The sequence below is a fragment of the Colobus angolensis genome, unplaced genomic scaffold, assembly GCF_000951035.1.
Source record: "Colobus angolensis palliatus isolate OR3802 unplaced genomic scaffold, Cang.pa_1.0 Scaffold472, whole genome shotgun sequence".
Lineage (NCBI taxonomy): Eukaryota > Metazoa > Chordata > Mammalia > Primates > Cercopithecidae > Colobus > Colobus angolensis.
The window spans coordinates 367,266-383,942 of record NW_012118177.1 but is presented as its reverse complement, the minus strand read 5'-3'; the positions used below and the strand labels follow the sequence as shown (position 1 = coordinate 383,942).

The window sequence follows — 16,677 nt, the reverse complement described above, 5'->3', positions numbered from 1 at the left end:
ACATGTGCATAACGTGCAGGTTTGTTACATATGTATACTTGTGCCATGTTGGTGTGCTGCACCCATCAACTCATCAGTACCCATCAACTCGTCATTTACATCAGGTATAACTCCCAATTTTGACAAGGCCAAATGTACCCTTTTTTTTTCTTTTTTGGACTTGTTTTTGGAGTTATATCTAAGAAATATTTGTCACCCAAGTCATGAAAATATTTTTCTTTAAAGTTTTCTTCTAAAAATTTCATAGTTCTAGGTTTTATGTTAAGGTTTATGATCTATTGAAATAATGCTTACATAGGGTATGAAGAATGGATTTAAGTTCTTTTTTGTTTGTCTGTTTGCTTGTTTCTTGCTTAAGGATATCCAATCACTGCATATGGATAGCCAACAACTGGCTATCCTCCTGAAAAGGCTATCCTTTCTTCATTGAATTGCTTTTGCACTTTTATGGAAAGTCAATCGACCATATATGTGTGGGTTTATTTCTGGACTCTCTCTTCTGTTCCATTGATCTATAAATCTATCCTTTTTCCAATACAACACTATCTTGACTGCTGTGACTTTAAAATAATTCTGCAAATCAGGTAGTATGAATCATCCAAAGTTGTTCTTTATCAAAATTGTTTTGTTTATTCTAGTTCTTTTGCATTTTCATCTAAGCTTAGAATCAGCCTGTCAATTTCTATCAAAGATTTATACTAGGATTTTTATTGAAACTGCATCAAATCCATAAATTAGTTTGGTGGGGAACCGACATCTTAACAACAGCAAGTCTTCTGACCCATGAACATGGTATATGTTTCCATTTATTTAGATCTTCTTTGATTTCTCTCTTTCATTAGTGTTTTACAGTTTCATGGCTTTGGTAAGATTTAAAATGGTGTATTATTTCCATAAGTTCTATAGCTATTTTTGAAATACATGTTTTACCCATCAATGGTAGTTTTCAACTATCCTAAATCTGAAAATACATATTCAAGCAAAGTAACACTAAAGCATTGTATTAGTTTCCTGTAGTTGCAGTAACAAATTATCATAATTCAGTGGCTTAAAACAACACAAGTTTATTCTCTTACTGTTCTGGAAATCAGAAGTCTATAATCAAGGCATTGGCAATACTGTGCTCTTTCTGGAGTCAGCAGGGGAGAATCCCTCTCCTTACCTTTCCCAGCTTCTAGAGGGTGTCTGCATCCCTTACCACCTAGCCTCTTCCTTGTATCACCGCAACATCTTGCTTCCACTGTCACATCCCTTATTGTACTGTGGTCAAATCTCCCTCTCTCTCCCTCTTATAAGGACACTGCAATTATATTTTGAATCTAGCTGGATAATCCAGGATAATGTCCCCATCTCATGACCCTTAACTTAATTATATCTGCAAAGTCCTTTTTGCCATATAAGGTAATATTCACAGGTTCAAGGGAATAGATGTCTTAGATATCTTTGGGGGGCCATTATTCAGCCTACTTCTAGAATCAAATACATATAAAAAGTCAATAAGGTTCATAAATGACAATAAAAGCATACTTAGGAAGAACATTTAGCCTGAACAATGGCTTGGTAGCACTGCTTTAAAACAAGTAGCATTTAAAAGTCATGAATGTACCTTGTCTCCTTGTTTCAGTGTGCGTAGTTGAAGCTTTCCAATAGCTTTTTTAGCATCTGCCTTTAATTGCCTCTGTAAAAAAAACAGCAGGCATTAGAAAAACTATTTTTTAAAAGAAGTATGATGAAAAAGAGAGGATCAATAAATATTTATCAGATAAAAGTCAATATACAAATGAATTTTAAAAGATAAAACTTAATTATCCATAATAAATGTCCCATTTACCTAATATCGGGCAGGATTTTCCAACTTATTGAGACTTTTCACTTATTATGGTTCCCTACTTTCTTAAACAATACTGTTGGGACCATAATGGTAAAAATACATTTCCCTCACCCCTAATGGATTCAAATGCTATTAATTTTCAAAGCAATCTTCCTATTTGTAAGCTCAGAGGACATTAACATGCATTTTTTCCAATTTCCTTTTTGAATCATGTCTTGTTTGGTGGAAAGTGCATAGGATTTGGATTCAAATGGTTCAAAATCTGACTTTGTCACTTACTCAATGAATAACCCAGCACAAGCCATTTAATTATTTGAGCTTGTTTACTTATCTATAAAATGAGGGTAGTACCAACCTTTACACTGTTTGGTATTAAGAAAAATATTGGTGTTTATAACCACGATTGCTTTGTGAAGATTGATTCTGAGAGTGGTCACCTTTTATTGTTTCACTGAGCATATATCTAGATGTGTCTGGATATGCAAAAGCAAGCCACAGGCTCATTTATGGAATAAGAACTAAAACATTATGCATAATTGAGTCAGAAGTGAAGTTGGGGTGTGGGAAGAATCTCCCAGGTGAGGGAAAGACTATAGAGAGTCTATATAGTCCAATAACATTGTCCCTCTAGGTGGGGTGAACCAGCCAGAGGAAAAAATCCCAGGTGATATTTGTTAAGATATTTGGCATCAATTTGAAGTTATTGGTGATGCTGCAAATACTTCATTCCCCTTCACTAAAGTCTACTACATACATGAATGCCTCAAGTGAATATAATATACATATGAATTGAAGTAGACGCTAAGTATAACACTTGGTAGATGCTGTGTTGATATGGTGAATATTTGTCCCCTCCAAATCTCATTGAAGTGTGACCCCCAGTGTTGGAGGTGGGGCGTGGTGGGAGGTATTTGGGTCATGGAGGAGGATCCCTCATAAAGGGCTTAATGCTGTCCTTATGGTAATGAGTGAGTTCTCAGTTCACGCTGGTTGTTTAAAAGAGCCTGGCATCTGCTCCCTCTCTCTCACCCTGTGACACGTGTGCTCCCGCCTTTCCTTTCTTCCATGATAGGTAGCTTCCTGAAGCTTTCACCAGAAGCAGAGGTTGGCACCAAGCTTCTTATATAGCTTGCAGAACCATGAGGCAAATCAACCTCTTTTTTAAAATAAATTACCCAGCCTCAGGTATTCCTTTACAGCAACACAAACCTGACTAATACACGTGTGGAACATAATAGTAGCATGTGCAGGATGGCAAGATAAGTGATCTTTCTCTTTTGAACTGTAAAATGAACATACTTAGAAATTCAGCAAAAAGTAGGCCCCCAGAACCAGAGATCATTTTGAGAATGTAAGCAGCTTCCTTCCTATATGTACCCCCATCTCCAGCTGACATTTATGTTACATGAAAATTAGAGATAATATAAGTATTTAGTATAATGTCTGGCATATAGCAGACACTCAAGAAAATGTTTATTACATAAAATGTAAACTACCATTCATCAATAAGCATAACAGGTACTTGCCAATATATATTTGCTACAAATGCTACAAATATTTGTAGCTACAAATGCTACAAGTATTTGTAGCAAATATATTTTGGAAGGTAGGAATCCATAAATATCAGTATGTGAGGAATCTCCTTGATGTTCAAATCTGTCTCCTATGTAAGATATCATTTTGTGAAAGATATTTAACTTAACGCCAAGGAGAATATTAGCCAAAGGATTTCTTTGCTGTCACAGGAAAAGCAGAAACCTCTCAGATTATTACCTGACCAGCAAATAAGCCTATCAGAAACAGTGAATAGGAAGGTCTAGATCCTAAGACGGAAAAGAGGTGATAATCAACACACTTTCACTCCCATTTTGGGACATAATTGTGAACTAAAAAAATTCTATGATGGGACTTAATTTCAGCACAAATATCTTCCCTTCTATTTTGTTACTTGTAAGATAATAATAGAGTGACAGTGAACAAAGGTACACCTAGGATCTTTAGATTACCGAGCCCGACATCTAATCAGACAGAGAAGAAAACTGATGCTCAAAGAGGAAGAATGTCTTGCTCGAAATATCAGAGCTAGTGTCAGCCCCACTGAAGTCCAGAGTTATATCAAAGTAGCTATTTGTTTTGACTGTAGCATGGAGTAGGAAACTACTCCTACCATTTCCTTACAATACACAGTTGTTATACAGTTTAAAAATTTTTTATATCCATTACCTCATTTAATCCTCACAACAACCCCCAGAAGAAGGTAATATCCTCATTTTAGAGATGCTCAAGTGGAGGGTTGAAAAACTAAAACAACTTATTCAAAAGGGAATGCAGCATCTAAATAATAAAGCTGGTACTGGAACTCTGCTCTTCATATTCCAAGAGTCCATTACAATATAACCATCCATAACTCAGTTGTCTTTTGATGTTTTTCTAGCTTCTGGATTCCAGGGTCTGTCAAACTGTGGCAATCCTTCCACCTGTATGCCTACAGGGTCCTGGTCCTGGCCCACACACCTACACTTCACTACTTTCTTTTCACATAGATCATGAGTCAGTTGGACATCGAGAGGAGAAAAATGCAAATGAGAAAAAAATAGAGCCAGCAAGAAGAAATGGGAAAAAATGTAATGTAGTTGATGATGTCTTTCAGAATCATTTTGCTCTTTGTCCTTAAAGCAATTCTAATTTAGGTTTAGGCAACAAGCTGTATAACACAGTTGGGGAAAGCTCTCATAAGGAAATGACACCTCTTTAGGGTATTTACTTGATTCAATCTATACAGTCCGATTTCTCATTGCAAAATATTCCATTCAATATAATATAAATGTCTGAATCTCCAGTGCTAGTGCTTATCAATTTATCAGGCATTAATGCCAAATATATAACTTTCTTAATTATAGCCAAGACTATAATGCAAATTAATTTGAATTGTAGGATCAAAGGGAAACTTTGTATATAATGTCTGAGTCTATGCCCAGGAGAACAGTAGAACTTGCATTAAGGCCAATGCTAGAAAATGATGGTGGGTGAGAATACAAAAAATAAAAGAATAGGGCAAAATCCAAAAATACCAGAAGACACTAGATAAGAGATTTGATTTTAAAGGATCTCTAAAAGATTTACAGCATAGCATAAACTAATGTTTAACAAAGCAGCCTTAGAATAAAAATGTGTTTAAAAGAAAATTTGAATATTTTCAACAGCTCTTACTGGGCTTATATAAAGAAAACTTATTTTCTTTAAATATGGATGCAAGACAAGTGATTTTAGTAAAAAGCACAAACTGTATTTTTAGAGCTTAAAGGAAAGTCACTCGCAAAAAACTGCCTCAAGATATTCAAGATAGTACTAAGATATTTCACTGTGACACTGATAGCAAAAGATCCAAGATGCATGCTTCCCTCTAAAAAAAAAAAAAGAAATATAGGAACACCATTAGGACCCAGTAGATTATATTCAATACATATGTTTGAACAACATTATGTCAACTTTTGAGTGCCCAAATATACCTCAACATTTAAAGACAATATGCCCCATGTGAACTGTAATTTGTACCTTACTCCTTAAAAAACAGAATTTCAAGAATGTATCTACATTATTATACAAATTACATGGGATACTTTTCCAATGCCTTGCTACCATATCAGAATTTCCTTAGTCTACAAATTCTAATAACACATCATTTCCACCTCTTATCTTGTTCAGGAATTGTATTATTAATGTGCCTTTCTCTCTTGAGTAGCAGGAGGACTGGGCCTTAGTCACTTAGAAAAAAATTCCCCAGTGGCTAGAGTTTGCTCAAAAACTATTTTCTGAATTTAGAAAATATAAACAGACTTTCTTGATTTTCTCATGCAAGACACTTCTCATTTCAATTATTAAAAGTCTCTACTCCATTAAGTTTGGGGAAAGAAAGGTTTAGACATTAATTGAGCCTTTGCCATGTGTCAGGTTGTAAGCTTTTTACATGTGTCATCTTGTTTAATCATTAACAACATTGTGAAATAGTTATTTCAACATCCAAGTTTTACAGACAAGAAAAGTAAGGTTCAGAAGCTTGACTAAAGTCCAGACAGCTGGTTAGTTTCAGAGCTGTGATTCAATTCAAGCCCAGGTTCTCTGTGGCTTTAAAGCCCATGATCTCTCCACTATTGTACACTGCCTCCATTGTGTAATGGCAAAGAAGCCTTTAAAAGGCTTCACATTCCTTGTGAAGAAGACAAACGAAGGAAATTTTAAAAACCCCTTCAAAGCCAGCAATTATCCAATCTTAAAATTCTTCCCAAACTAGCTATTTACTGTGATTTGGGGAATTTTAAAAAGCAAGTACATTATGTCAAACGCCTTTTGCCTTTCCCCTCCTCCTCTCTAATCCTAAGAGATACCTGGTCTAAGAATATTTGGCAGTAGAACTGAAGACTGATTCAAAGAAGCTGGTTGTTGGCCAATTTTCTTAACAGAAGCTTAATGTGACTATTCTAATCAAAAGCTGAATTCGCTCTAGTTAGTGAAGAATCTCGACTATGGTTTTGTTTTTTTTTTTTTTTTTGGTTCTGAATGGGAATGTATTGGGGTTGAAAATAAAATGTCAAACTAATGATCATTCTTTATTACAATGTTCAATTTTGAAATTATGGTGAATGCAAAGATATTCTACCTAGTTCATTGGTGTATTTGTATCCAATTAGGTAAAATATATGTTTCAGTCTAGTGATTTGTCAGCCTGATTTTTGGTCCCAGGGCATTCAGCTTTTAACTTAACTGAAACCCACATGAATAGTATTAAGTATGTAGTCAAACCTAATTACTTGATGGAGGACAGCATGTGCAAAAAGCAAGAAAGGAGAGAGATATAAGCAAACTAGATTTTTCTGAAGTCACCATATTTTACAAACAAATATTTTCCTAAAAATGTGGTTAAGAGTTTTAACACAAGATATTTAAAATCAAGAATTATAGTAAGAGGATTCTTTTCCTCAGATATATTCCTAGGACAAAATAAAAGTCTGAGCCATGTGGCTGTTTAGGTATATGAGAACTGCAAGAAATCTATTTTATTCAATAAAACTTATCCATAATATTTGAGTGAAAGTATTCCTACAGGTAAGAGGAGGTGCAGACTATAAAATAGCTTCCCATGAATCTATGGAACTACAGACCACTCCCATGAAGAACATAACTGTGAGCAGTGTAAGAAAATACACTGTAAGGAAGAACCATGAAGAAAGGGGGAATTTGACTCAGTAGATAGGTTATAGCTCAGATTATAGCAGTTTTTCAAAGAAATGTGATTAACACCCTTTAGAATTTGTGGTCTAACTTCAAGTTTGTATCCTTTGACCAACATCTCCCCATTTCCCCAACCTCCCTGGCAACCACTTCTCTGTTCTCTGCATCTATGAGTTCAAAATTTTTAGATGAATAAATCCTGAGGATCTGTTATACAGCATGGTTTACTTGAAATTTGCTTAAGTATCCTCACCACACACACATAAACACACACACACGTAACTACGTGTAGGGATAGATGTGTTAATTAATTTATGTTAATCATTTTACAATTTATATGTACATCAAAGCATAATGTTGTACACCTTGAATATATACAAATTTTATTTATCAATTATACTTCAATAAAGCTGGAAAAAGAATTAGTGATATAAATGTAAAATTAGAGTAAGTGAATATATAAAAATCCTGAGACCCATTATAAGAGCTTTCTTTTGTTCAGTGAGAAAGTAAGAAGAAAGACTGTAAATCTAAGTCCTGTTTAGACAAGGATTTAATCTACTCTTCTTACACAAGAGTCAAAATACTCATGGTTTCTGTAAAAGACCCTGAACTACTCTCAAATGTAGGCAGAAATAGATACATACATGTGAACACACGAACTGCAAAAGTATGTATGTTAATAGTGGTACAGTGTGCAGGTACTTAATGAATCCTCCAGGTAATTTCGTGTACTAGTGGAGTAGAAAAATACTTAATGTAACCAGAAATAGTTTAGATAATTTTTAGTAGTGCTTTAAGTTGAAGCACAGATTTTAAGATATTAATGTAGCCTAGTCCTTCCTCTTCTGAGAACACACAGGAGTGCTCTTTCTCTCTGGCAGCAAACTACAGAAATGTGTGGCATATCTCTGCCCAGGGAACCAATTTAAGTGTTGGGGTCCAAGACTCAGATGAAGGGACTGCTTACTAGGTGCATCCTGCTAGCAACTGGCCATGTTGCCTGAAACTCAGGACCCCAACAATGAAACTAGGGTATCATCAATCTTGATTGTTGTGAAAAGCAACTCTGACAGGCTGGTATAACATGGTCCATTGTTCCAGGTGTATATAACAAAATTATCAATCACTAACATAAAGACCACTTTGAGAGCCACATTCCCAGGGTTGGCCAGGGGCCAATCATGGTTCCCTTGAGGACATGCCAGGAGTAAGCAACTACATCTGTTGTGTTACCTTTTTCCTCACAATCCATCCAGTTGGTCAAAGACTTTTTATAATAAAACTTTCAATGCAGTAACTGTTTGTACAGTATTTATATATTATCACTTCAGTTAGTACAGTAGTCAGTATAGTTACTATACAGTAACTATACAGTTAGCATAGTATTTATATACAGTGTACTATATACAGTATACAGTTGACCCTTGAACAACATGGCAGTTATGGGCACTGACTCTCACACAGCCAAGACTCCACCTATAGCTTTTGACTCCCCCAAAACTTAACTACTAATAGTCTACTGTTGACTGGAAGCCTTACTGATAACATAAACAGTTAATAAACACACATGTTGTATGTTATATAAATTATATACTGTGTTTGTACAATAAAGTAAATTAGAGAAAAGAAAATGTTATTAAGAAAATCATAAGGAAGAAAAGAATATATATTTAAAGATAGGGTCTCACTGTCACCCAGGCTGGAGTATGGTGGCATGATCTTGGCTCACTGCAACCTCTGCCTCCTGGGCTCAAGTGATTCTTCCACCTCAGCCTCCCAAGTAGCTGGGACTACAGTCACATGCCACCATGCCTGGCTAATTTTTCTATTATTTGTAGGGACAGGGTTTTGCCATGTTGCACAGGTTGGTCTTGAACTCCTGGGCTCAAGCGATCCACCTGCCTCGGCCTCCCAAAATGCTAGTACGACAGGCGTGAGAGAAAACATATTTTCTCTTAATTAAGGGGGCGTGGATTATCATGAAGGCCTCCATCCTTCTTTCTTCACATTTACTAGGCTGCGGAGGACGAAAAGGATATATTGGTCTTGCTGCTTCAGGTGTGGCCAAAGTGGAAGAATATCCACATATAAGTGGATTCACGTGGTTGAAACCCAAGTTGTTTAAGGATCAACTGTATACACTGTTCAGTTAGCACAGTATTTATATATAAGGTACCATAAGAACAACATAAGTCTACCTAATACTTGCAGAAGCCAACAAGGAGTGGAAACAGGTTCAAAGGAACAATTCATCCCGTGTATAAGACCATCACAAACATCTTTACATTATTATACCAATTTAATTATCCATTTATTCCCTTGATTTATGGCCACTTGAACTTTGTGATAAACTTGCACAGAGTTATTTAATATAGTAATGAACTAAATCATTCTAATTCTTCTTCATGCCAGTCACTCTCCCTTGGTATCACACTGTGAGGAGTTTTTAGTTCAATTTCTCAAATACATTTCATTACCATATGATTTATTTATATAAGATAGTTGAATTTTACTAACAAACAATACCAGCATTACACCATATCAGAGTATGGTTATGATACAGTGTGGTTTGGTTACAAAAAAATCCGGAAATGTCACAGAAATATTTATTAAACCTTCCTAGAAGAATCAGCCTTTGCCCATATGCCAGATATGATGAGGAACAAATGCTGTCACCAGTGGCAATCATTCTGTCATTTCTAGGTTCCATGTTAGCTGGGGACAAAGTCAATCATTTGTCTCAACTTATATTATTATAAAGTTATAGGTTCTTGTTAACTTTGTACAGCAAGGCCATTTCCCTCCCATGGGAGTACATGGGTATCTTTCAGTATCAGTTCTATTCCTACTAGCCTTATTTTGGCCCATCCTTTGGTCAAGACCAGACAGAGATCAGCAGTCCAAGTTGCAAGTTTACAAAAAAAAAAAAAAATCCATAAATTTGGGGATCTGCATGTGTCTCAATGATTCTCTGCCTGAGCTTCTGCAGCTAAAAATGGAAGGCCATTACCCCCATGGCTACTTGGGGATCACTTTTAAGTAAAATAATAGATTCTGTTGTGTTAGAGTATATTCTCTTTCCCAATATTGATTCCTAGCATTCTCTAGCATTATGTGTTGGGTCTGTGTGATCAGTTTATCAAAGCTTTATGACATTTCCAAGAGGATTCCCATTCTTTTCCCTCCTCTTGGAAGATGATTTCCTTCAAATCTATTTTAGTTAGTAAATCATTTTCCTCTGAAAGTCACTCTTCATTAAAAGTAAATTCAGCTTTTCACATTATATCTATGCCAGCTCCTATTTCACCTACAGCCCTCTTTTATTTCACTGGTCAATGTTTAATCCAACACATGCATTGTTGCTATTGAGTATTAACTGCTTGAATACAATTAGGATACATTTACTGTATCCGAAAATGTTTGGTCCTCCGTGCTAGAGTCAAGTGTACAGTGGTTACTCCTAAATGTAGTTTAATTTGTATACGCCATAAGGTTTCCCATAATCTTTCTTGTCTCAAGTTAGGGTTGTTCCCGGCAGGGACACGAAACTAACTTATAAGGCCTAATATGTTATTTTCATTTATAATCCATTGATACTTTTTTGTTCTGTTTAAAAGCTATGTATCTACAAAACAGGGATGATATGTGTTCTTACACATCACACTACAACATATGAGGCTATTCCATCTGGGGGCTCATCTGAGCATTCAGTCATCAGAATTTATGGTTACAGTTATCAGTTTCCTGACATTATATATCATGTATCATAACCTTCAGAAGGTTATGAAATTCTTGAATATATTAAACTTGCCTAACATTCTAATGAAGCCAAATTTCCCTAACACAGCTTCATCGCCATTTCTACCAGTAAAATGGAGATAATATAGTTAAATGTTTACTGATAGTTATAATCAGCATATGCATTAAGTTCCACCTTTTAAAACATTAATACTAAGTCATGAGAATTAAATATATAAATGACATTCTAGCACTCTCAAATATTTACAAGCAAAAAGGATTATCAGCCATATATTTAATCTTTTAGTCCCCAAAGGATAAACAGATATAGTCCAGTAAGTAATTTTTAAAAGCCCCTTCAAAAGCCTTCTCCAATAGATGAGAAGTTTTAATGCTATTCTTGACCATTTCTACAGAGGTTAATTTTCATAAGATGTATTATAAACTATGAAAATTAAATGAGTAGACCAGAGCTAAATGTCCAATGAAGCTCTGTAACACCAGACAAAGTTCTTTATAAACCTTATTATTTTTTGATGGGGTTTAATGCTGTGTCAATAAATTTATTATAGCACCGAGAATACAGAAACCCATGCCCCACCATGAACATATTCAAACCAAACACTCTTGTCATTGTAACTATAACCTTTGAATAGTTAGTCAGACTGGACACCAATGTCCTTCCAGCCTCGTAGATAAAAAAAGAGCACAATATACAAATGTCAAATATTAACACAGTGTGATACTACTGAGTGGCCTGGTACGGGAATTTTAAACATCTTTTTGACCTCAGCTAGTATCAGGCTGAACCTGCCACCAATGTGATAAGCTGCTTCTCCAAGGAGGATAGAAGTCAATTAACTTTAAACACTGAGATAAACATCACTTATTACCATATGCTGGTATCTAATCTTTATGAAGTTTTTATAATAAAATTTCAATTTCTCATCTATTCCTAAATTAAATTAACTTTCTTGCTATATAAAAATCCTCACTGCTCCTTCCACCCCCTAAATAAATTGAATTTCTTCTCACTTATTGGAGGAAGAGGACATGAAGTGGCCAGAAATCAACTGCCTTTAGAGAAACTTCTCAGTACATATAAAAATGTATTTTCATCTGAAAGCATTAAATCCCTACTGAGCTTTCTAAAGAAGTGGCACACCATTCCTCTGTTATACTGAGAACACCTGAAGGGAGGAGGAGGTAAGAAATCATGGTGGCCTTGACTGGGGTGGAAGCAATGGAGGTAATAAGAAATAATCAAATTCTGGATATATAATGAAGGTAGAAATAACATGATTTGCTGATAGAGTTTACATGGGAGGTGAGAGAATAAAAGGAATAAAGAACAACTTCAAGGTTTTTGGCCTGGGGTCAAGAGAAAATCTTTTGAAAATGGGAGCAATAATACTATGTTTGCATGTTGGTGGAAAAGATCCAGAGGAGGGAAGAAATTGTTAAAGTAGGAGAGTGAGAGAGGACAATTTCTGGAGTGATGTCCTTGAGTATACAAAAGACAAAAATAATCTTGTACCTGAGTGAAAGAGTTAGCCTTTGCAAAGGAACAGTTCATCCATGAAAACAGAAGACAAAGCAGAGGAATAGGATAGACTCAGATGAAGATAGATGAGAAGATGTGGAAGTATTATTGATTGCTTCAATTTTCTCAGTAAAATAAAATACAAATTGAGAGTAAAGTTGGAGGAGGTGTTGGAGAAAGGGAAAGGAACACATATGGTTAGTCAACAATAGGAAAGTAAATAGCCAAGGAAACATAGTGTGATTCCTGGGTAGCATTAAGGGCCCACTCTGATTTTATGGTCACAAACTTAAAATGAGATCAGTCAGTACAGCTGTAAATGCCTTTCTGATACTTCAGCTGTGCAAGGTACAGACATAGAGTAGGTGGGAAGTAGATTTAACCAGGGTTGGATTTGTTTTGCCAGCAACTATAACAAAGAGAAACAAGGGCCAAGAGAACTGAAGATGTATGCATGGGAGTGACCATGGAATTTAAGCTGGGTAAGGAGAAATGTGAGGATATCAGGGGGCTGAGGGGGACAATTTAATGGTGGCAGGATCAATGCCATACAACCATAGGTACTTTAGTGTTCAATAATGCCTTGGTATTTTTGCTGTTGTTTCTATACCTTGTACCTTTTTATACCTCGTTATAACATGGTAGAAACTATTAATATTTGACTCCATTTGAAGCCTAACAGCATATCATGCACAATTAGATCTTCTAACCTGCCTTCTCAGCCTAGTCCCTCTTCTCAGCCCCACCCCCACATGCAAATACAGACATACACATAAAATAATAGTGGTTATCTTCGGGCGATGACTATAGTTATGTTGTTATATCAGGTTTTAGGTGACTTTTTTCCTGTGCACTTTCTAATTTCTAAGTTTTCTATATTGAGTATGAAATGTTTTTGTATTTTAGAAAAAAATATTTAAAAGAACATGTGTGTTTACACCCATATATAATTAAATGCTGGATGTGCTCTCTAATGAGGTGTTAGAAGATTTAATCAAGTAGGATTAAGTTCTTTGACAAATATAGAAAATAAAACATTTGAGAAGAGCTGACATACTTTAAAAACTACCAGATTTTGTAAAACATATGGAGAGATCATTGTCTAGCAAGTAAAATGTATTAAAATGTAGGACCCTGAAACAACAATTAGAATAGTAAATTTCTTTTTAATATTGGAAGAAAGGACCATTACAAACCTGCTTCCTGCTTTGAGCTCTTGCATTCCGTAGCCTTCGAGCAGAATAAAAGATAAAATAGCCCACAGTAGCTGCCGTAATAATAAAAAAGGACACAGAAACGAAAAAAATTGAATAGTGATTCACCCAAGGGCCGTGTTTTTTCCCTACTTCTATGACCATTGTCACTTGTATGCCTCTTTGAATAGATTGTAGAATTTTTGTGCCTTTCAGATTGCCGATCATGATTGCAACAATGTCTCCTGCACCTGTAAAGGAAAACAAATTCCGTTTTAGTTTGGTGAAACATTCTTAGTATAATAACCCAATTGCCAAAATGATTTTAAATGGGTCTCAATGAGACAAAGGATGGATACTCATTCATTCAATTAACATTTTTGAGCACCTACTATCTATATAAAATTTGTAGACTATATAAACATCCATGAGATTTGGTTACTGATCTTAGGGTACTCATAACTTAGTAAGGAAGCTATTATATACAACACTTCCCCCTCCTCAGATTAACTATCTACAGTTCAACAGTATTGCCTTTGAGACCCAATTTGCATCTTATATGAAGGTTTGCTTAAAGACAAATAGTCTCCCGAATTGTAGAAAATAGGGCTTATATTATAGGGAATCTAATATTTGGGGAATACAGAAATATTTCCCAATTTATAAGATGATAAATTATCTCATGAGCTCATTACTAGCATGTATAAGGATTTACATATTGGGATAGTAATTTGAGCCAAACAATGTTTACAAATCCAAGTGTACAAACTATACATACGTCCCTGATGTACCATTTTTCTATATCCTCAAAAGCCATATAAAACTTGCTCAAGGTGTTCTAAGGTTTTACATGGACCTGATCAGGTTAGCAATGAAGATAACATATAGAAATGCACATTTCTATTCACTACCAATTAAAGACAAGCCTAAAATAAGACTAATCTTATTACTAAAGGTCTAATTATCTATAAAACTTACGTCTGCACCAACAATTATATAAGTTTTGTGGAAAAAAATAAAGTACAAAAGTTATCTTTCCCAATGTTGTAAGAATGTCAGATTGCTCATGCCATTCCAAGGCTTATCAAAGTTTATATTCCTTCTAGTCTATATGACCTGAGACCAATAATCTTAAGCAAAGGAATAGCACTTATTTAATGTTAAGGTATAACCAACCAGAGAAACCTCCCACTGATATTAAGTTAAGGAGCTAATCTGAGTTAATGATCAAACTCCAATCTGGAATAAATACAAATACACACATACAACTCTAAAAGGACTTTTAGAGGAGGATCCAAGATGGCCAAATAGGAACAGCTCCAGTCTGCAGCTCCCAGCGTGAGCGACACAGAAGATGGGTGATTTTTGCATTTCCAACTGACATAACGGGTGCATTTCACTGGGGCTTGTCAGGCAGTAGGTGCAGCCCACAGAGCAGGGCGGGGCATCGCCTCACCCAGGAAGTGCAAGGGGTCGGGGAATTCCCTTTCCTAGCAAAGGGAAGTCCTGACAGACAGTGCCTGGAAAATCGGGACAGTCCCAGCCTAATACTGCACTTTTCCAACGGCCTTAGCAAATGGCACACCAGGAGATTATATCCCGCACCTGGCTCAGAGGGTCCCATGCCCACGGAGCCTCACTCACAGCTAGCACAGCAGTCTGAGATCGAATTGCAAGGCAACAGCAAGGCTGGGGGAGGGGCATCCGCCATTGCTGAGGCTTGAGTAGGTAAACAAAGAGGCCAGGAAGCTCGAACTGCGTGGAGCCCACCGCAGCTCAAGGAGGCCTGCCTGCCTTTGTAGACTCCACCTCTGGGGGCAGGGCATAGCTGAACAAAAGGCAGCAGAAACTTCTGCAGACTTAAACGTCCCTGTCTGACAGCTTTGAAGAGAGTAGTGGTTCTCCCAGCACAGAGTTTGAGATCTGAGAATAGACAGACTGCCTCCTCAAGTGGGTCTCTGACTCCCGAGTAGCCTAAATGGGAGATACCTCCCAGTAGGGGCTGACTGACACCACATACAGCCGGGTGCCCCTCTGAGATGAAGCTTCCAGAGGAAGGATCAGGCAGCCACATCTGCCGTTCTGCAATATTTTCTGTTCTGTAGCCTCTGCTGGTAAAACTCAGGCAAACAGGGTCCGGAGTGAACCTCCAGCAAACTCCAACAGACCTGCAGCTGAGGGTCCTGACTGGCAGAAGGAAAACCAACAAACAGAAAGGACATCCACACCAAAACCCTGTCTGTATGTCACCATCATCAAAGAACAAAGGTAGATAAAACCACAAAAATGGGGAGAAACCAGAGCAGAAAAGCTTAAAATTCTAAAAATCAGAGTGCCTCTTCTCCTCCAAAGGAACACAGCTACTTGCCAGCAATGGAACAAAGCTGGATGGAAAATGACTTTGACGATTTGAGAGAAGAAGGCTTCAGATGATAGGTAATAATAAACTTCTCCAAGGTAAAGGAGGATGTTCAAACCCATTGCAAAGAAGCTAAAAACCTTGAAGAAAGATTAGACAAATGGCTAACTAGAATAAACAGTGTAGAGAAGTCCTTAAATGACCTGATGGAGCTGAAAACCAAGGCAAGAGAACTACGTGATGCATGCACAAGCCTCAGTAGCCGATTCAACCAAGTGGAAGAAAGGGTATCAGTGATTGAAGATCAAATGAATGAAATGAAGTGAGAAGAGAAGTTTAGAGAAAAAAGAGTAAAAAGAAATGAACAAAGCCTCCAAGAAATATGGGACTATGTGAAAAGACCAAATCTACGTCTGATTGGTGTACCTGAAAGTGATGGGGAGAATGGAACCAAGTTATAAAATACTCTTCAGAATATTATCCAGGAGAACTTCCCCAATCTAGCAAGGCAGGCCAACATTCAAATTCACGAAATACAGAAAATGCCACAAAGATACTCCTTAAGAAGAGCAACTCCAAGACACATAATTGTCAGATTCACCAAAGTTGAAATGAAGGAAAAAATATTAAGGGCAGCCAGAGAGAAAGGTCGGGTTACCCACTAAGGGAAGCCCATCAGAGTAACAGCAGATTTCTCGGCAGAAACTCTATAAGTCAGAAGAGAGTGGGGGCCAATATTCAACATTCTTAAAGAAAAGAATTTTAAACCCAGAATTTCATA

At 36.5% G+C, this 16,677-nt stretch overlaps 1 protein-coding gene across 2 annotated transcripts in view; it reads right to left on the bottom strand.

Moving 5' to 3' along the window:
* Positions 1 to 16,677, bottom strand: part of RNF128 (ring finger protein 128, E3 ubiquitin protein ligase) — a 117,239-nt gene that overhangs the window by 15,159 nt on the left and 85,403 nt on the right. For both annotated transcript variants that reach the window (XM_011958702.1, XM_011958700.1), the window contains exons 2-3: positions 13,541 to 13,788; positions 1,607 to 1,678 (exon numbers count right to left, since the gene is read on the bottom strand). In XM_011958702.1, the coding sequence (XP_011814092.1) occupies positions 1,607 to 1,678; positions 13,541 to 13,788 (320 nt within the window). The remainder of the gene's footprint in view (positions 1 to 1,606; positions 1,679 to 13,540; positions 13,789 to 16,677) is intronic.